At 39.3% G+C, this 21558-nt stretch overlaps 3 protein-coding genes across 4 annotated transcripts in view; 2 read left to right on the top strand and 1 right to left on the bottom strand.

The window, feature by feature from the left end:
- Positions 1-13369, bottom strand: part of LOC147795550 (uncharacterized) — a gene marked incomplete at its 3' end in the record, with an annotated part of 38243 nt that extends 24874 nt beyond the window's left edge. Inside the window, exons 1-7 of the mRNA XM_087131658.1 lie at positions 13221-13369; positions 11967-12148; positions 9808-10337; positions 7116-7188; positions 3070-3387; positions 883-1004; positions 418-552 (exon numbers count right to left, since the gene is read on the bottom strand). Coding sequence (XP_086987784.1) covers positions 418-552; positions 883-1004; positions 3070-3387; positions 7116-7188; positions 9808-10337; positions 11967-12066 — 1278 coding nt within the window. The remainder of the gene's footprint in view (positions 1-417; positions 553-882; positions 1005-3069; positions 3388-7115; positions 7189-9807; positions 10338-11966; positions 12149-13220) is intronic.
- Positions 13370-15250: 1881 nt separating this feature from the next.
- On the top strand, positions 15251-18944 carry LOC147795549 (C-type lectin mannose-binding isoform-like). Its single transcript, XM_087131669.1, has 2 exons — positions 15251-15508; positions 15781-18944. The coding sequence occupies exons 1-2, from the start codon at positions 15389-15391 to the stop codon at positions 16138-16140; spliced, it is 480 nt and encodes a 159-aa protein (XP_086987795.1). The 5' UTR covers positions 15251-15388; the 3' UTR covers positions 16141-18944.
- A 299-nt stretch (positions 18945-19243) lies between these two features.
- The window catches only part of LOC110991008 (uncharacterized), a 38884-nt gene continuing 36569 nt past the window's right edge, over positions 19244-21558 (top strand). For both annotated transcript variants that reach the window (XM_087131663.1, XM_087131664.1), the window contains exon 1: positions 19244-19433. The gene's annotated coding sequence lies outside the window, so the exon portion shown is untranslated. The remainder of the gene's footprint in view (positions 19434-21558) is intronic.

The following is a 21558-nucleotide window of genomic DNA, read 5'->3' as shown; positions in this document are numbered from 1 at the left end:
AGCGCTGGCACATGGCTACGAGACAGTTTAATCGGGTCTGATTGGTCAGGAGTCTGTGTGCATGTGACGCACCACGTGCACGCCAAGTTCATTAAAGGGGATTCTATTAGACAACTTTCAAAAGGAATATACCATAAAAGGGACAGGGGTGTTCAGGAAAATAAAAGTAGGGTTTTAGAACAAAATTGTGGGAAATCCTTCATATTTTGACTTCTTTTGACTCTCTGAATAAAAAGGTATTTATGAATGGGAATAAATATGTGCTTAGCCGGTCTTACGGTAACATTTAAGACCTTGCTCTGGAGAGTGAATGCTGATAATGCCTTCACCAAATTCTCCTGAGCTGGTCTTAAAGGCATGTTTAAGACTGGCCTAGCACATATTTATTCCCTTATAAGATTGTCAATGGTTGGTGACCTGACAATAGCAGACAGTGCAAGGGTCTGGTTGCCAAGCCTGGCCTTCCTGGTACTCCTGGTTATCATAGATGCAAGACATCTGACGACACTCACACATCTCTCGCTTGGCAAGACGAATTTCCATCGATGACACCTGGTACAGGTCCCAAACAAAAGGACATACATTCAAACATTTATGCAAAATAGTTTTGGCCGTGACTGTAATTTTCTGAAGTTTCAATTTTTTAAAATTCTGCAAAACCATACATTTTAAAAGAAAAGACATTTTTGGAAGTGCAGCTCAACGAGGCAAACAAACCAGTCAGCACACCCAATCTGGAGAATTTTCTCTCACAAACTGGACAAATTACATCAATAGAGGGTAAAGCATGGTCAACTTCCTTGCAACACAAAATCAATTGACATTAATCGATTAGGTATAAATAGTTAGGGTGTTGGTATTATTTTAGTGAATATTCTGTACCTGAGATTTCAGCATGCCCATCATGCTACTAATCTCTTCCACAATCCTTTCTAGCTCAAGGATCCGTTCTTCCTGTAGGGTCAGGACCGACAAGCTGAGGTCCTGGTCTAGTATCCCAGGCTCTATTGTAAAGAAAAGGTTACAGCGTCAGTGATGAGCCACATGAAGGTACATGTACATGTACATGTATCTACAGTATCATAAGTGATTAGTAACTGACTCTTAGTATGATAACTTCTGCACAACTAACATGGAATGAGGATCTCATACCTGGACATATTTCAGTCAATGTCTTCAAAAACAAAACTACTCCCTGCTATTACCTGCATGCAGCAAGTTTCAAACTCATTTCAAATGAACACGTTCAATAAGTTATTATCAAGTCATTCAACGCATAGACTTGAAGAGGGAGTCTTAAAGGCATTTCTTTAACACAGTTTTTTCTAATTTTCACCCAACTTTTCTAAAAATCAAAGAAGTCTCAAAAGTTTATAACATATTTATGAAGTACAAAATCAGTCCAACAACTTCTTTCCCATTCATCCTTTCAAACTCCATCCCAAGTTTGGTTTGGTCTAAAACTAGTTTCAAGGTGTTACGGCTGTGAGAAAATTTCCCATTCCAGGTCATTTCCTAGATCAACTTTGCAGAACAATCACACATACTCCCCACACATTCTTCTGGTTAAAAAAAGAATCAGACCTTGTAAGCTCCACCAACAAAAAGTGCAAAAGGGCTCTTTGTTTAGGACAGGAAGGAAGACAACCTTGGGAACACAAAGCAACACTGTAATTAGCTAACCACAATTATATGCTGGCAAGCGCATACATGTCAATGTTTAGGAACAGCTAAATGTGGGAACACCCAAGGTTTTTGCAGCTGTAACACACAATCATTTACAACTATATTGTGTTAAGGCAACATGTCAAAGATTACTCAGCCTGATGAAAAGAGAGAAAAGAACTAAGTAATAGTCATTTATCAACGTGTGTGCAGAAATTCACTTCAAAAATGAACAGACTTTGGCTTATTTCCTAACTCCAAAAGTAGTGTCATTTCAAGACCCATACATGTACATGATATGCCTGTAACTACTATATGACAGAATCAACCCAATTCATTTGCAACTTCACAAGCAAAGGTTAATTGAAATGATATTATGTAAGTGAAAAAATCAACAACTGCATGTTGGGATTGCATTTCAATGAAGAGGCTATTTCCAATAACCACTACCACACACAGCAAGAGGCATCCAGTGGGGATAGCATGAGCCAACACATGGTACCAGTTAACCTCTCTACAGGGCTACCAACTGCAAGCTGTCAGCCATAATTACAATAGCAACAGCCTACTTTGACGAGTCTATGACAGGCCAAGGGATGCCCAAAGGGCTTGGAACTTGCTCTGTTAAAATACTTCAAGAGGACAGTTCTGATTTTCCTAAAGTATTTTAAGAATGGGCAGAATCACAAGAGGAAAATGACCTCCCTTGATACAGAATGGGAATGAAGACAAAAATGGCAAAGATGGGAAAGAGAAGAATTAGTGGTTAGATACTGTCACCATTCACCAGTATGGCCTGGGTCAGAGATCCGTCTCAGGTCCAAATGAAGATTTGAAGATGAAGATCCATGATCTTGGTCATCACATGGATTATTGGCAGTATTCCCTGGGGTTGCTCTGGTGAAAGAGGGTAATTCTCCCCCCATTTAACATCAAGGACCTTGAGTCAAATGCTTATACATAAAACTCCCCTCCCCAACTGCTGTATAAATTTGCACTGCTCTCCAAATTTTGTGAATCATTTCTTTTATAAAATTGGTTTTGGTTGAACGAAAAGGATCTGAAACTGTGATGTGAATAGATTACAACTATGCCTCTTACTTGTTTGGTAATTTTCATTTTAGCTTTTCTCCTCAAATTCAGGAATCAAGGTAAATCAATAAGAAAATTGCTGTGCATCTCTGAATGCATCATCCCAAAACTGTAATTTAAGAGGAAATATATTAACTTTGTCTTCTAGGAGAGTTTGACAACACTTTGCATTTTGTTCCCCTTTGAAGTCATGTTCCTCCAAATTCAGGAGTTTTAGGTCTCTGGAAAGTATTTATTCTCAATCTTAACTGCAATATTTCACAGTTGATTCTCATTGTGTGCATGCATGTTACATCCTTTGACAACACAAACCTGCAGCTGTTTGTGCAGCTCTGGCATCTTGGAGGCCTTGGATTAGTTGGTCATATGCTGCCTGGGGTGGATAGACTGGTGTCTCTTTATCAACAGACAAGGCTGGTGATTCCATTGGTGCCTCATCGCTGAGTACGTTGGCTGCTGTATCACTTGAGGTATTTAAGGTAGTGCTAGTGGTTGCATTAGCAGTGGGGTTAGTGTGAGAAGTGCTGGGTGTGTTAAGACTTGTATCATGATGTGTGTCAACCTGTACATCAGTCTGTGCATCACTCAGAGTGCCACTTGGTGCAACATTGGGTTCATGACTTGGTGCTTCTACAAACAGAAACAATACAGAAACTCTGTTAAATAAAATTTAGGAAAGACCTAAAAAGTATGCAGGTGTGGATGGGGGGTGAGGGTAAAAAAAACCCCAAAGTAAGTGTACCTAAACCACTGTAAACAATGGAAGTCATGTATAATGTTTCATTTTTACACCAACAAATTGGTTCACAAGTGGCAGTGACCCTGAGGCTACCAGGGAGATGTTTCATCCCATGATGTGGTAAAAAGTAACAACACACTTTACACAAGGACTTCACATTTTCTTTTTTATTATCTGTGGACATGCTTGTACAAACTCCATTTTTTGTATGTTGATGTGGTGATGATTTATGAGACTTTCACATGCCTGTGTTGCACCACAATAAATGGGTGAATCACCGTAAATCATGAATGCATTCTATGCCAAGTTGAAATGTGGCATCTTGAAGGCAAATACACCAAGTGGCATAATGTAACATTTGTATGGTATATATATCACTCCTCGGTTAAGTAGACCTTTGATGAAACTTGATGGAATCAGTGTACACCATACCTTATTCACCAAGGATAAGGCCCTATCAGAGGTAAGCTATCTCCTTAGGATCCAGGACAAGGGGAGAGACAATCAAATATTTACAAAAGAAATACCCAAGTTGCACAAGTTGTGATTTCCGAATTTCTTAGCTAAATGGTGATGACAAGCACTGTTAAGTCTTGTAGCCTCTGTCTGGACATTCATGGTCTATACAAGCTACATGTATGCAAATGTCCTAGGAAGGATGTTGTGGATTCCAATCCTGTCATTAGGTTGTCCTCATCAGACAAACACATTGGCAGACCACAAAACAAACAACATGTCTTCAGGAAGTCAGGTCTAGCATTCCTCTACATCGAAATGAGGTGTTTGACGCTCATGATGGTAGGTATGCATACTAGTTTTTCAGTGGACAGTACATGGACATGTATGTATTTGATGCAGAATTGAGACCTGTTGCTACATGTATATAGTCAGGAAATCACAAATTGTCTCTGATGGTTAGACAAATAATCCATCTAGCATATAAATGCACTTACACATAGCTTGGTTTCCTGTGGGAAGTGAATTGACTTCCTTATAGATTTGGCCTCTGTGATCTCTTTAAAATCCAGTCGGGGTATTCGAAAAACAGGCTTGACCTAAACTGAGATATACACCCTACATTTTACATGTATGGCTGCAGAAATCTCATAAACTGTTTATAATAAAAAAGCCAGGGTCTGACATTTTGATCAGGGCAGAATGCATTAAAATGTAGGTTGGGCCAAATGTCAACATAGCTAGACTGGATGTAGAGTGATTACAGTGGCTAAATCTATTAGGAAGTCAATACCCTTCCCACAGGAAAGCATGCTAAGTGCATTTATTTACTTGTCTGCACTTCAGAGATCATTTTTAGACTTCCTCACTCTGTATTCATGTAGAAACCTGTCATGAACAGTGGTCATAAAGTTCTTGTATCTATTGCCAAGTAACTATCAATGCACTCTGTCCTTAATGATTGTCAATTTTAGATGGTACGGCAGAACTTGTTCAATTTCTTCTTTGATCTGTACAATGTTCCCAGTATGTGTACATTAGCAGGGAGTTACATGTAGCTTATTGGTTGTTCCATTGCTCCAATTCAATCCTGATCTTTGTATTGATATACCACATTCAGCAATGCTGTCTGAATACCATCTATCTAGGAAACACGCCCTGCTATGCAATCATTTCACCTCAAATCTAATTCCATTGACAATGTTTCCTGAACATTCAAAGTTGGACCTCATGTTCACGTCAAGTACCATGTTTGATTAAATTCACCAGCAGACACACACTATGAACAGGTACAATGTATCTGTAAAAGTGTACAAGCAGAAAAGCACCGGGGCATCTTGGATAGCATTTGATCACATCCCAGGAAGTCTGATTTTCAATGAACATCATACAGGTACACATATGTACAGTATGTACGTAAGTGTATCTGTTTTACTAGTCATACATTGCTGCACATGAGTGTTTCTAATATGCCAGTAATGAATGCTGTATAATGTTGTCTAGAAAGGATCAGTTAATAGTTCCTGCATCTGGCTATTTAAAATGAATTTAATTAAACGGTGTGTGTAAAGGAGTTCTTTATATGTTTAATGAAATAAGCAATAAACAAATAGGTAAAAAACAAAAATATAAAGAACAAAATTAATAAAACCTTTTGTGGAATGGATGTAACCGTCCCAACCAAGTCATTCATTACAAGCCTAATAAAAAAGCAAAAAGCTTGCTCAGAAATCTTCATATTCTGGCAGAAATCTTACACTTTTCACTGAAGGGGGTCTGAAACTTCAGCGGTCGTGCACAGCTAGCTATGAGTACTGGAGTTCATATGGAGTTTCATTCATGATCTCAGCACAAATTCAAATTCTAGCACCATCAAATAACTTTCTATTTCAGCCTAGTCAGGAGACAGTAAGGACACACCTTCTGTCTCACAGTCTGTAAATTACAGAGGGGGTACTGAGGGTGGGTTAAACTTACAAAGAGAGTTCATGGATGTAATCTTTATTACCTAGGGCACGGGAAAGTGAACTTCCTTCAAATCAATTACGAGTCACTGACATCTGAGATAAAGTCAGACACTGGCTAGACGAACATGGTATGACAAACCTTGCACAAACTCTTTGTCAACCCAATGCTGAGTGCAATGAAAATACTGGCTTCCTTTACAAACACCCCTATAAAAACAGAAGTTTGCAAAGCTATCAACTCGCATCAAACATGACTACAAAACAGTTAAATTATTTTGATGTGAGCCACAGCACTGCCTACCCCTTCATTCCTATTCTAAATAATATAAAATAATATAAATGCATGTAATACATGCATTTTTCCCTTTTTAATTCCAAACATTTTTTGGAGGGTCTGCCAATATGTTTTGTTGTTCTTTTTTTTTGGGGGGGGGCCAAATCATTGCTGGTCCTTGTCCAACACTGGTAAAATACAATGTCCCCTTATTCCTCTGTATTCCAGGTTAAATGCATCTATGCATTCAGCTATTCAGGAAAACCCCTTGAATTACACTTCAATTCATTATGTCTGGGATTTGGAAGTTAGTTCTGGACACACCTAGTATGTGTCACACATCTAGGATGTAAATGTATGGACCAGTCACCACTTGGAGTAGAAATTGCATACATGTGTACTTACTGTACTTTTATACACATTGCATATGAAAATGATCAGTAAATTTCATACCATAAACTGCATAATATGTATTACACAGGCTCATATTATATTTTTTTATAAAACCACTGTGTTGTTGATAATAATATTACTAATATCTTAAAATAAGTTGTGTTCTCAATGATTTTTATATCTTAATTTGAACATGTTCAATTAGTAATTTTGTAGTACTGTTCTCATAATCCACATATATTTTTGACGCAACATAAATTTGAAATTTTTATTATCCTACTTATAATTTATTATCCTATTATCCAATCAACTGTGTGGTTTAGTTCACATTTTCACAATCCTTTTAGATGCTGTCATATTCATGCTCTCTGTTTTTTATGTTGGTATGCTGTTAATTCCTCTTTTATATTATCTTTACGCAGAGTGTCTTACCTCCCTGAGAAGAAAAATTAAATTGAAATGTAAGAAAATGTGTCACAGTCAGCTACAAAATTACATGTATCTCATCTGTTTGAATGATTTTAACTACCTTCAGCGGTAGGGCAGGTCCATGGCATCTGAGTTAGTTCCGAGGGATACAGCCAGAAATCTTCAATCCAACCCTGAAAGTAGACATCAATTCAGCATGAAAAGTGTTGAGTCTTGAAGTAAGATGTGAACAGAGTTGAATAGGGTGGATAGCATTCAAAAGCTGAGGCTATACCAAGCCAGCTCATTTTGCCCTCTTGCACGATTTCATTCAATTCATTTCGGGTGTCTTATGTCACACATGGAGCATGTCCTAAAAAAAGAAATTCAGTGGGAACTTAAGTTCAGTCAAGTGTGAAAATGGTAGGTTTGTGAAGATCATTTTCTCCAAAAATGCCTCTAAGCTATCATTGCTTGTCAAAATTTCAAATGTCAAAACATCTGACGTCAAGAACCTTCAGTGGATGATAAAATTAATGAGTATGTGACTCATTTTACAGAGCAGATCATGACAGAAAAAGATTACAGCAGAAGATGTACACATTCAGTGGGACTGTTTCCTTGTTCTTGGCTTGTACATACATAAATGTAGCTGCAATAGAGCAAGTAAGCTAATACACACTTGCAGTTGGCATCATTTGTTTGGGACACAACCAAAGGTCTGACCCTTCTTGCATGGCAAAAAAGTACAACAGAGAAAGGGACTTCTGGCAGCAAAGTCTACTCTAGTGTGATGGAGAGATCCTTGGTTTAATAAAAGCAGGTGAAGATCGCGGCTCCCTTTTTATAGTGAAGCTGCTAGGTTTCACTGAATATAGGGCTGTCTTTGTTTATTTTCTTAAGAGGGCCTTGGTTCTAGGTGGCTGAGGTCCCCTACAGGCACAATAAAGGGTCACAGAATTCAGGGTGGTCCCATGAGAAAATAGTGCAAACATTGACTTATCAATTAAATATCAATAATGAAAAACTGATAACCATGATTACTCTTGCTTTGCTTTGTTTTTTCCCCTGTGGTAGCTAAGACAAAAATAAGTCTATGCGCATGTAAATGGCTTTTTGTTGTCCGAGAAGAAATTGTTAATTGAGGTCAGAATTTTAATGATATTTAACTGTGTATTGACAGAAGTCACAAACTTTAACTTCTACCTGCCAAAGTTTTTTCACAGGTATCTTGCTGTCTCCTTTGAAAGAAAATATTAAAATAAGAAATATTTTGATGGCAAAGTTTAATTCTGCAATTTATTAAGTGATTTTTATGCTGGTAATTTACAAAGACATATCAAGGAAGCTGGAAGATATATGCATATGTAATTACAATGTAGACTAAGAGATGCACACACGTCAATGATTTTATTCTTTATATTCAAAACAAATACCACTGTTTTGACAATATTTTGATGGAAGCTGTATCTTGCTCTATTTACGTAGATTAAAAGGCCCACATAGCATGGATGCTATGCAGACGAAGATGCAATTAAGTTGGGAAAAAATGAAGATGCAGGGAATATATGCTTTTCTAATGAAGATTGGTATACAAATATGGATTGCTTTGAGTGACAGAATTAAATTGTATTCAAGTTCAACAATAACTGATTAATTTGATTTAAATACATATATAAAAGATTTGTGTATTTGGATAAGAAATCTGTCAAAAATTGACCAGCACTTTTCTACACTACCTCTTCACAAAAGATTTGATCCCAGCTCCATGGAGCTACACGTTTTTAACAATTTGGAGTGCATTTTGCACAAAATGCCAGTGGTCATCCACTAAGTTCTTTGGTTGAGCTAGTACTTTGGTTGACATGCGTATGCATGTAGTTCTTTTGGCTATGCACAGCAAGACAGAAAAATATACAGGGTGTCCACATAAAAAGTATACCGAGATAAAAATTACTGTAATAGCAAAACTACTTTATTTATGGGAAAGAGAAATATATCTCTAGAAAGGGCAGAATGTCCTCTTTGCAATGGTATACGGCTTGTGATGTTATTGACACAGATGAGTGAACAAACTAGACCGGTGTTAAAGGTACTGAAATCGGCACTGTGACAAGTTTGCATATGTGATTAACAAGGCTAGACCATGCAAGTGCCCAGAATACCAAATGCCTTTGCTTTAAGAACTGTGAGAAGTTGCATACTGATAACACAAGTCAGCATGTGGGGTGAAGGCGATTTCCTTTAATTATGGCATTACCTACAGAACCAAATTTTCACTACACCCTCAGCTAATGTTCAGGAGTTAACGTGGAAGAATAGAGGAAGATGTCAATAATCTCGGTCAAGACCTTGGAATGATCAGACGAGCAGTAAGGAGCATGTTTCGAAGATGTCAAATGTGCATTGATGGGAATGGTGGCCACGTGGGGGACTTAGCACATTATACTGATGAGGTAAGTATCGAAAACAAAGCAGATAAGATTGATTTAGGTACATTCCTTGTTTTCAAAAATGCGTTCTTAAAGCAAAGGCATTTGTTATTCTGCACACTTGCATGGTCTACCCTTGTTAATAACATATGCAAACTTGTCACAGTGCCAATTTCAGTACCCTTAACACCAGTCTAGTTTGTTCACTCATCTGTGTCAATAACATCACAAGCCGTATACCATTGCAAAGAGGACATTCTGCCCTTTCTAGAGATATATTTCTCTTTCCCATAAATAAAGTAGTTTTGCTATTACAGTAATTTTTATCTCTGTATACTTTTTATGTGGACACCCTGTATATATATACATACATATACTTACACTGAATTTGTTCTTGCCCTTCAACCCCTGTAAAACATAGACAATTGGTTCCTCTGGGAGGCTCAAATTAATAGCGCCCTCGTCCAGCACCACTTCCCTCATCCTCTTGCACCCTTCATAAATCTTCATCCTTGTGCCCAACAGCACGATTCCAACTTGTGCCCATTCCTGTAGGTCTGTCTCAATAAAAGGGGATGAGGTTAACACTTCTCTCAGGGCATTCCCGTTGAGGGTACGGTATTTCAGCCGCAATATGCCTGTTCTCAGGTTTGAACTGAGCATGAGCAAGGGACTGTTGTCCGACGTTGATATTGTTAAGAGCGTCCCTGCACTCTCGTACACTTGTTTGGCTATGATGACTAGGCTCAAAGCAGTGCTGTCATGATTGCTTAGTTCTTGCACTGCACCATTGGGCAATGTGAGTGTTGGAACTGAAGGACGAACTCTGTATGAAGTTGTCCCAATGTGTGAACCCGACGTATTGGAAACTCCTTTAATTGCTTCCCTGCTTTGGAAAACTTGCAGCATATCTACAAAACAAAAAAAAAGAAATAGTTAACCCTACAAAAAACACTGAATTCCAAAGCTGAATGATATTCCTTAAAATATGTGTACATGTATCATTCAACTTTAGAAAGGATCGATGAAGGCAGTGTGGTGAGAGAGAAAAGCAGACCTTGAGTTTCACAATTAAATTTTTGGTGCGCCAAATATACTAATCCCTTCAACTACTGCATGAATCAACTGGTGAAATTTTCTGTTGTGCTGAACATTTTTTCGATATCATCATATTGCTTCTTTTTTTTTCACGTGCCAAGCCTTCAAAGTTTTATTTAAAAAGTTGGAGACACTGTTCTCACACAGGGCCCATTTTCCCTAGACACGGAAGTCCAAAAATACTTATTCCTTTGATGTGCCCCATACACACGCACAGAAGCCAACACTGTCGTGGCCCTTTGACTTCAATTGGTCATAACAACAAAAACAAACTTGAATGAGTTGAAACTTTACATTTGTATTGAGAGTAAGAGTCTTTATGTGCACATCATAGATCGGCATGAGACAGCTGATTTATTAGGGAGGAGTAGAATCCACACCTCCTGGATGTGAGATATTCCAGACTAACAAGCTCTTTTAAGGTTAAGGAAAAGCCAATGATACCCAAAGCTCATTGCAAATTTACTTGAGAAGATCTTGTTTGAAGAGTTACTTAAGCTGTGGCTGAGCAAACGCCTTACAAATGCACTCATTGGGTGAATGCTTTCTAACTTCTAGGCCTGTGCTGTCAGTGTGTCTTTGTGTAATCTTCAGTACAGTACATATGTATGGTTTATACGGATTGTCAACCAACTTGGCCTTTTGTCAGATGAACCCTGACCCTTTAAATACTAACAATATCTGGGTCTCCTTGAATTGGAGAGATTTGGGACTGACCCTATCACTACTTCTTTGGAGGGGCTCGTGAAAAATTTAAACCAAGATGTAACAGGGCCATAGCAGGTGCCAAAATTTATGTTAACGTGTAAAAAACCTATATCAAGAGGCACAGGGTTCCAAATTATGTTAACATGTTTTAAACAATGCAATAGTCTACCAACAAGTCTTTTTTTTCCTACAAGTAGCTAAAGCTCAATGAATGAATAAATGTATTGAAATAAACTAGGTAATGTGGTACTAAATCATGCAGAAAGAGACAAAGCCATGCAGCTCCTGTCAAGCAGGAAGTTTTCCATTTGTAGCCCAACAGGTGTTGACCAACACAGCTAATTCTAGTGAGCTCGTTCCATTTTTGTAGCTTGTCCCTGTCCTAAAAGTTGAATTTTCTGGGTTGTCTGGAGTCTTTGAGTCTTGCAATCCTGATCCATCTAATGTTTTCAGCAATACTAAGATGGTGCAGGTTGTGATGTCATAGGCAAGGTAAATAAGCAATAAAGGGGAAGCTGTATACGACTTTGGGGGAATTTCTTCGCAGAAGAGTGAGTCTGATTTATTTGTGCATCTTTTTCTGCATTCAAGATGAAGACAACCATCCTTAAATTAATATCTTTATCAACAACATAATTTACCATATGACTGACACTGGTAAAAAAGTAATGTCTTATCAAGAAGGTTTAAATCCCCAATTATACATTCTCACTTTAAGCATAGTCACTACTCACTAATTCCAAAAGCATCCTGATTGGCCGATTGCCTCCCTGTTGAAACTGCTGTTGAAACTAACAAGGACACAATCAGGCCTACTGTATGTGCCAAGGCCATCTTGGAGCTGCTGTTTCTTTTACACTTCCCTTGATTTGTGATAAGCTAGTCTCGACAGCATCATCCTCAGAGAAATTCAGACCTGAACCAGAAATTGTACAAATCAGTGAAAAATGGAAGAGCATGTCAGTTGTAGCCTATTTTATTTTAGATTATGTGACAATAAAAAAAATTAATAATTAGCAACCTCTTTTTAAATGTAAAATGGGGAGGTTAGTTTGTGTGTATAACTTGTTGCAACAAGTGGGATGTACAAAAAATCTGAAGTTACAATCAGTTTTAAAAACTGATAGCACAATGAAATATTTATTTCTTAGAAATTCAAGGCACAGGATTTGAATTCATTTAAATATTTCCTAGGATTATTATAGGATCCCTGTACTTTTCTGGTTGTTTTTTTAATTTCTTGCAGTGTAGCACTCACTAGCAGTGCACAAATGATCTTTGTGGTCTTGCTCGTATAATGGCACTTTTTCAATCATTTTGTGAAGGATTTGAGGGAAAACGATAACTTTTTACTAATTGAAGATGTGGTAAAATGATGAACTACATTTTCTAATGCATTGTTACATAGGAACAGGATTCTCAAGTAAGTTTTACCAATACCCGTTGATTAATGATGTACACAGAACAGAATACAAACTGACTCATGTTTCATTGTCCAATTTTTAAAATAGAAACTAAGGTAAGGAGTTAATCACACACTTGAAATTTATGATGCTTAAAAATTGTAACTAATCCCATTTTTTTTTCTTGATACCCTTCCTTGTTCTTAAATGTTTATACGCCTAGGCAACGGCGAGAATGATCTCCAGATATGTAATCTGGGGAGTCTTAAATTGAAATCACAGAAAAGCTTCTGCACACGTATTATCGGACTTTTCAACAAGGGCCGAGACTGAAGTGGCTATTCCGGCAGAATTGGCCATTTCTACAACGGCCAATAAGGCAACTGCTGGGCAGACATTCCACCCTTGCGCTTTGCCTCTCGGCATTCTACTCCAGTGCGGGGCCACGGCCACTAGTGCGGCACAGCTCTCTCGAAAACAAATTCCTCGTCTCTTTCTCAAAGAACAGAGACAAGTTTGCAAAGTTTATACGATGAAAAGTGTAATGGCTGTCATGTGTACAGTGAAAAAACTACACTTCCTTACCTTGAAAGAAAACTCGGTAGGGAAACTCGGTCAGTTGGCTCAGCTAAGTGCAGTGACTCATTTTCCTACGTGCACCACCACAATAATGCACTTGCAGTGCCAATATGCGTGCAAACGAGCGACGCTCACAAGCAGCGGCACCACTTACTGTCTCGTAAAACGCAATGAGTGTGTGCACGTACACTGTACGTACCTGTGATGGGCAAACTTCTGATCTTTTTTAAGTTAAGGAAATATGAATGGAGGGCGCTATTTAACTTTCTCAGACTCGAGTCGTCTGGCCGCTTGGCTTTTGGAATGGTAGGGGTGCACCACTACAAATAAATTCCCATAGACAGCAGTGATAAATCCCCATACTTCACAAACATTTTAAAAATACTCACAACTCTCACAGGTGTTCAGGCTGCACAGAAAAATGATGTTCCACATGTCCTCTTTCGTTTTCCTTTCAATTTTCGGGGGATTGACCAATGAATTTTTGAGAAATTTTCACCAGAAGCAGACCACCCCTAAAATGCAGAAAATGTCCCTGTCCAGAAAAGTAGCCATTTTGAAAAACCCTCCCTCAGCAAAATGGCTCAAATAGTGCCACTTTCATACCCGATTGCATCCAAATTGCTCAGAATTGGAAGCCCCGAGTCCGGCCCAGAGGTCCAGTCTCATATTTCTTGAATTCCTCAGTTCCATGGCTCTCAGGACCCTCTAATATAGAATATTTTGAGTCTATAACTTTTATTAATGAGCTCGGCGGACATATTTCTGGCCTAATTACCAGGGTGCACCCGTAGGTGACCGCAAACACAACTTCAGGCATTCAAACCTTCAATTTTTTGGATGCTTGAAGTTGACCCGATGGGTAAATGATACTCGATTCGCGTCACTGCAACGAAAATGATTCGACTCAACTAGAGTCCTTTATCAGAAGACCTGACTCGAGTGTTAATAAGACTTGAGTCCCAAAAATAATAGCAAGCTTCTTTTCGAAAAAGAAAATGCATTGACTCATGGTGCCGATTGATAAGTTACTGCCTGTGTTATTATCATCAATATATGTGGTGTGACCGCATTCAGAAATCCAGTGGTAAATTTGATAATGCCCCTAAATGACTTTCTCTCTTGTTTTTATTAATCCTATTGCACGGGGGGATCCAGGAATTTTCCGGGGGGGGTTCAGGCTGAAGAATATTTTAATATCTCATCTTTTGCGGACAAGTGGAAACAACGATGAAACATTAAATTACACACATTGTATTGGTGCACTTACTTTAGTTAAGCCTATGTTTATTATTTTCCCCATTTTTAAACCTTTTTTTAGAGCGGGGGTGTTTCGCCCCAACCCCCTGGATCCGCGCCTGTATTGTGTTGAAATGATTGGTGACTCGCACTGACTCAAGCTAAATATTTGACTCGACTCGACTTTTTTGCCTAATGATTCGACTCGACTTGGATCACGACGTTACAATGACTCGACTCAAGTCACTACGTTAAAAAGACCTGACTAGAGTAACAGCATTAGTAACTCATTACAACTCTGGGTTAATTTTGCATGTAAACAGTAAACATGTAACCATGTGACCCAGAAATTTAGCCTAATTTACTATGCATGTATTTATTTTCATTCGTGGTTCTTTGTTCAGACAAAATGCTCAGTTAGGTATTGTAAGGACAATTCGGTAAACTAATAAACTAATATTCCATGTTCATAAAGAAACCGTTGGCGTTTTTAATTAATAAGTGTTGGTGATTATGACACAGATGTTTCAATATCAAAATTCACCTGCGCCTCAGTAAACAAAAGGACTTCGTTCAGTCGTAGGTCTGAAGGCCTTCACGGGTTGAAACATCACACCAAGAAACGATTTCTGCTTTTTTGAGTGGGGTCGTTTTATACCACAACCACCAAATCAATTTTTTATCACAACTGTTAATTTGACCACGGTATAGGCAGTCTGTAAGATTAAAAAAAAAACCTTAATTCAACCTCGGCCCCCATATGCGTCTTTGCTTATAAAACTAGATGTACCTGAGTTGTGAAGCAGTCTGCACAAAGTCCTGAAGCAAGCGTCCAATATTTTCATCCATCCGCCAGTCATTGAATCAGGATGCAACTGACTTTCTGTTGAGTTAACTCAGCCGTAGAGTTGGACTGTAATGAAAGTGTTGTCATAATGAAAAAAATACTACTTTTGGCCATCTTTGTGTGTCTCAAACGACAATCGGAGCCTCGGTGCACAGCAGGGGAGTGCCCAAGAGGATGGGTAAAATTCCGTGATCATTCCTGCGTCAAGGTAATAATATATATTTTCCAACAAAGAGTTTAATAACAATGAAACCGGGATTCTGTTGGCAGCGTATCGTTGTCGTCTTTATTTTTATCCCTTTATACGTTCGTCGATTTACCAGCTGCTCATTCTTTTTGGCAATTTCTTCTTTCATTTGTTGAAATTTTACCCGATCGTCTTTACTTTTTACGGTGAAAGGTGTCTCTTAATCTCTTCTTTGTCTTTCATCTTCCTATCCTGCAGTCATTTTCTTTATTTTTTTCTCACTTAACCGTCAGATGTTCTTCGAGGTAGCAAAGACTTGGCAGGAGGCTGAGTCAATCTGTCGGCAAATCGGTCGTCGCTCCAATCTTCTCAAGATTCAGGACGAAGTCGATAACACAGTGCTTCTTGACTTACTGCAGCCTAACTATGAAGTCATCTGGCTTGGTCTGAATGACATTATGGAGGAGGGCGTATGGAGCTGGGCTGGGGACCCGCAAGTCGATATCATTTACAATAGTTTTGAACCTGGTGAACCCAATAATTACAGAGGATCAGAGGATTGCATCGTGACGTCTTTTAGGGGCTGGAACGATGTTTACTGTGACTACAATTTTCATTTTATTTGCCAGAAGCCACAAGATAATGGTGTCTGAAATTATCCCGGCGTATTTAGTGGATTTGTCTTTGAAAATGATGGCAAACCACTCCCTTCAGTGAAATTCGGATGCATGTTCTAACCAACGTTAAATTAAAACGTGATTCATTATGCCATAATTATTTTTAAAAGAAACTCACCAGTCAAAAAAGAAGACCATTCAAATTCGCCGTAACTTCTAACTGCGAAAGTTTGATCAATTACCAGAAGCAAATATTTGTGAAATGCAAGCAAATGAATTCAAAATAGGCTATTTTAGTTATTTATTCTTCAGCATCAATTTGAACTCTTTCACGCCCAAAGTATCAAAATTATCTGTTTCAAGATTCTTGTTAATGCTCTAGTTAGCTTATATACTGATTGCTTCAGTCAAAGATAGCTGTCAACCAACGTGGCAGCTTATGGGCAGTATATGAAATATTCAAATGTACATACGGCCAATTTTAATGGGGCCTTCGAGAGTAGTCCTATACTAGGAAACGTACAGGAGCGCATTCTCGCGACTACAGAAAATGTACAGAAACGTGACAACACGTATAATGAAACATTTTTCACGAAGGAGCCACACGTGATAGTGTCATGTATGTGCATGTACTTGTACCTGATAGGTTCACGCATACGTGTACGTTCGTGATTATCATGTACGTTCGAAGGAAAATTTTGTCGAAAGAAGGTCGAGTTCTTGTAATACTGCATGCGTAATTTTCCATTCTATTCTGTACACTGCAAAACGCAGATCTACAGTACATAATGGTTATCTACCTGACGGTCCTCTCTCACATGCCACCATCCGTGTAGTGATCATACTTTTGGAGGCCAAGAAATCTGCGCGCCCATTCGCGCATGTGACTGATTGAGGTACCTGAGATCTTTACAGGGGCCACTGTTTGTACCAATTTTCAAACGGCAGGTAAGGATGGATCCAGAACCAAGTTTTAGAGTGGGGGCAATTTTTTTTGGGGGGGATATTCGTTTCACTTTTTATGGCCTCTCTCAAGGCCGAGGCTAAATTTGGGGGCTTTTTACACCCTTTGGGAAGAAAGGAATTGCACCTGACCCAAAAATCGCCTTTCATTATACTCCAAACAAAAAGTTCGGCTCCTTTTGGGGGGACATGGCCTCTTTTGGCCCCCTGGGTCCACCTTTGAGAGTTGACACAGAGGTATATCAAAGTAATCTTATTCTAAATACTGAACCCTCAATAAATTTATTAAAACTGGACACTTCTCTAGGACATTGAATATTGCTATGGTACTGCTCTGCTGCGTTGCATGGGGTGGCAGCTGGGGGGGGGGGCTTGGACAAGTCGACCGTTTGCTAACTCCACTCGGGACAACTCGACCGGTGAAATTCCTCAACACCTCGACCGTCCGTGCCATCAACCAACTCAACCGTCAGGTTTACCGTCTCCCACACCAGTGCCTGTGTACCGTACTGATGTGTTGCGCCGCGCCACCGTGCTTTCTGCATTGCCGTCGCAGCTTAGATTACCCACTATGCTGAACCCCTTCCATTTAGTTTGTGCGCATGCGCTAAAATTTGGCAAAGTCAAACTCAACTTCGTCTCCGTCTAAGGCTTCATGTAGGAAACCAATCCCCGGTCGTGGGCCTAAAGCGTTTAACTTAAATTAAAGTACTGTAATGTTTGGCTCTTTTGCATCTTACTTGATGTTTCGTGGTACTATCAGACTTACTATGGCTCTTACAACCTTAAGTCAGGAAGTAGAAAAAAAAAACCAGCTGAAGCCTGAGACGAAGCCCAAGTCGAGTATTGGAATACGGCCTTGGTCACTTTCTGTTGTTTGTTAAAATGGCGACACCATCTAGCAAACGACTGTACCAAAATCTATCTGCGGAGATCTTCCGCACTGTGTATTTATACCAGAGAAATATAATAAGGCAGATTTCATTTTGTGAATTTTTTTTGTTAATCATAAGTGACATTGCGGAGAAAATGGGGTGAAAGATTTCTGTGTACGTTACATTTCCGACCGTAAAAAAGGGTATTTTAAAATCGAAATTTTGAATTGTTCTGCAGTTCTCTGTTCTGCAGGTTAGTAATTGCCATCCTTTATTAAACAGAAAGATTACTGAAATGCTTTAAGTGATGTTATTTTTAAAAGTCAAGTTTGTGTAGGTCTAGGCAGGAATTTAGATGAAAGAACTTAAAAAATGATATCAACGACGTTTTAGCTTAAAACAAAGTGTCATGCTTATAACTGTAAATCTAAACACATCGGCATTAAAAATAGATTTATGTTCAGTTTTTTTTGAGTCAAGATTGTTTTGGTAATTCTGCGAAGCTTTTGTTCCGTACAGGTACGTAACGAATACTACAGGTTTTTCTCGAACCTCAATTCTCGTGTTTATTATTTAAAATACCTGGCACCACTCTTACATCACAGGCAGCCAGAAATTCGAAAATGACAGGTGAACACCTGCTGAGAACAAGAGTAAGAGGCATACATATGCAGCAAGGTATGCCCCGTCCGAATCCCCATTCCTCGGAAGCGAGGAACTAGCCAAGCAAGCAAGCAACCTATATCTTTTTAAATATCGACGAGAATATAATATCAAATCAGTGCTCTGAAATATGTGATTGCAAATCTGCTTGCCGTGAAGAAGGTGCTCAGTTACCGAAAGCTCGGCAATCACATATTTCAGAGCACTGATTTGATATTATATTCTCGTCGATATTCTGATCACGGTGCTACGCAGCCCTTCCATATTTCTCTTATATCTTTTTAAAGCTTGTCCTGTTTTCCCATTTCTGGTAATTTAGCTTTAAGAACATGAGAAAAGGAAACCATAACGTGGGTCTTATCTATTCAAAAATAAAAATTTTAACACTTAACTTAAGATGTGACTTGTTGTTCAAACCATGTTCAAACATAGGCCGTGTCCGAAGCGGCCTTCCAGAGCTACGGCTACGTCTCTCGTCGACGCGTCTCCACGCATTTCCAATGGAGCGAAGACCTAAGGTCTAGCTCTAGACAAGAGATTCGGATGCAACCATACATTGTCATTGGCCTTCCCACTTATCTTATACAGCGCCCTCTTGTAGAAGTTTTTAGTCAATTAGGACGTGTGGTTATGACGTCATTGCAGATCGCAACATGCCGCCGTATCGTAACTTGCACACTCACAATGTTGTTTTTATAAATAAGATTCGTATACGTAAACAGTCATGCTGCAAATCATAAATATCTAGTAAGTTCTGCACGCACCCAACTTTCTGAGAGATTGTTTTGAACAACACACCCGAACTGATTCTGAGTACGAGCAATTCACGTAAGTCGCCCATGGTTCTTTTCCTACCTCCATGGTCCCACCTACTTAGAGAAGCCTACTCCGTGTGACCATGGAGAAATAAAACATGGTGTGACTTAGAACTTGGAGGAGACAAGGTTTACATGGCGTCGAAACGCTATGAGGTTTTGGAATCGAATTTTTGTGGTGAAATGGTTCACAGTCGTGAGAAAGCTATGAAATCAAATTTTCCCCAGTAAGCATACCTGCTTAATCATTACCTCCTAAAAAGGGATAACAAAAATTTCAGAGCATGAGACGGAGTATTTTTGAAAAAAATGAGATTTTTGCTCACTGATTGCTGGCTTCCACCCGTTGACTGTCACTTCATGCATGCCATTCTTGTTTATCAGACTGTGCATGCATTGAGCCCACCAATGACAGCGCGCTTGCTCCGCATCTTGGCTTGACCATTTTCAGTGGCGGGGGATAGTATCACACACGGCGCAGTACATGTTGCACGTCCAGGTCCATGATGAAAACAACTAAAGATGTCATCCCCCGCCACCGAAAATGGTCGAGTCAAGATGCAGAGCAAGTGCAGTAATTGGTGGGCTCAATGCATGCGTAGTCTGATAAACACGAAAGGCATGAACAGAGCGACAGTCAACGGGTGGAAGCAAGAAATTCGTGAGCAAAAGCTCATTTTTTTCAAAAATACTTCGTCTCATGCACTGAAACTTTTAGGAGGCATAGATTAAGCAGGTATGCTGACAAGGGAAAATTTGATTTAATAGCTTTCTTATGGTTGTGAATTATTTCACCACAAAAAATTTGATTGCATAACCCCATGTAGCGTTCCGATGCCATGTAAACGTTGTCTCCTCTAAGTCACACAGAGTATCACGGAATTAGTGACTTAAAGTTTTCGAAGTAGGTCCCCCTCATCAGTACAGTAGGCGTCCCTCAGGTAGCTCTTCTGAGTGGAGCAGTAATATTCCTCTAAAGTGTTTTTATTTTGGAGGGGATCGTCATACTAACTAAATGGCGAGAATGTATTAATTTCGATGTTTTATATGCATGCAGGAATTTATAATTTTCATGGAAAAAACAAGCTTTTACAACATGTCAATTCATCCCTCCAAATGTGAGGGCAAAATGATTTGCCAGGCAGTGAGAAAATGACATAAGGAACATGTCTTTTCTAAGCCTCTGTACTTTACCCCACATGCTCAGTTGCCAGTGGCATCACGTGACTTCAGTCATACACGAATAGCGACCTTAAAACATCGTAATCTGAAACTTTAAAAGACACCATAAGGGTGTGCATTTGCGGGTATTTTAGAACCCGGGTACCCGTTTTTTGTTGACATCGGGTACCCGGAAAAGAGATCGCCTAATAACAAATGGCATTGCGTGCAACCTGGTGGATCATTTGCCCGAAACACGGTTCTTTTTGGTAAATACGAAGCAAGCAGAACATTGTTCTAAACGTCGGAGTTAATCTCTCCTACCTTTTTATCAAACGAAATTGTTACCTTCAGTTTGCAAATTTTTTGTGGGTGTATGAAACAGAAAAACAAATCTTCACAGGAAACGTCAGTAAAAAGAACAGAGCTGCAAACCACCTACATGATATACGCATCTGCAAACGCTCAAAGGAAATGTCCCGGATGCTGCATGACCACGGACATGCGGAACGCATGTGGCGTGCACAAATGGTGAGCGCTGGTCGTGTCACGTGCGGACCAGATCAGTGCTATGTACGTCACGGGTTAAAAGGCTTTAAGTTTTATGTACAAAAATATCACTGTAACTCGAACAATGCCCACACCATTACATCCACTTATTTTGAAGTTTCTGATTCAAAAAACCGCTACCAAAATGCTTCAAACGGCGTTGAAAGAATCGGAAGTCAATATAGGGTCAGGAGTCATCGCAATTTCATTTCTTTTCTGACGAGGACCAGCACATCGCATAAATCAACGTAGCTACAACTGTGTAATCCTGGCTTTCAAGACGCTGAAACTAACCTGATTGCAACGCGGGCCCAATTGTAGTCCCCTTCAGGCAGTCCAATCGCTGATACTGCAGCAGCCATGTGACCGTAAATAGAAAGGTCATGTGACCACACATAAGGAAGCCCAAGTGAAAAAATAGTAGCGCT

This window comes from Acanthaster planci, unplaced genomic scaffold (genome assembly GCF_054643075.1).
Source record: "Acanthaster planci isolate LZ-2023a unplaced genomic scaffold, COTS_SCS Contig7, whole genome shotgun sequence".
In the NCBI taxonomy this organism is placed as follows: Eukaryota; Metazoa; Echinodermata; class Asteroidea; order Valvatida; family Acanthasteridae; genus Acanthaster; species Acanthaster planci.
This window is presented reverse-complemented; position numbering and strand designations above follow the sequence as displayed.

Bases quoted from the DNA above. Each gene is read 5' to 3' on its own strand.
- LOC147795549 (XM_087131669.1), top strand. From the start codon at position 15,389: ATGAAAAAAATACTACTTTTGGCCATCTTTGTGTGTCTCAAACGACAA. The intron at 15,509-15,780 runs GTAATAATATAT...CTTAACCGTCAG, and splicing joins GTGATCATTCCTGCGTCAAG to ATGTTCTTCGAGGTAGCAAA.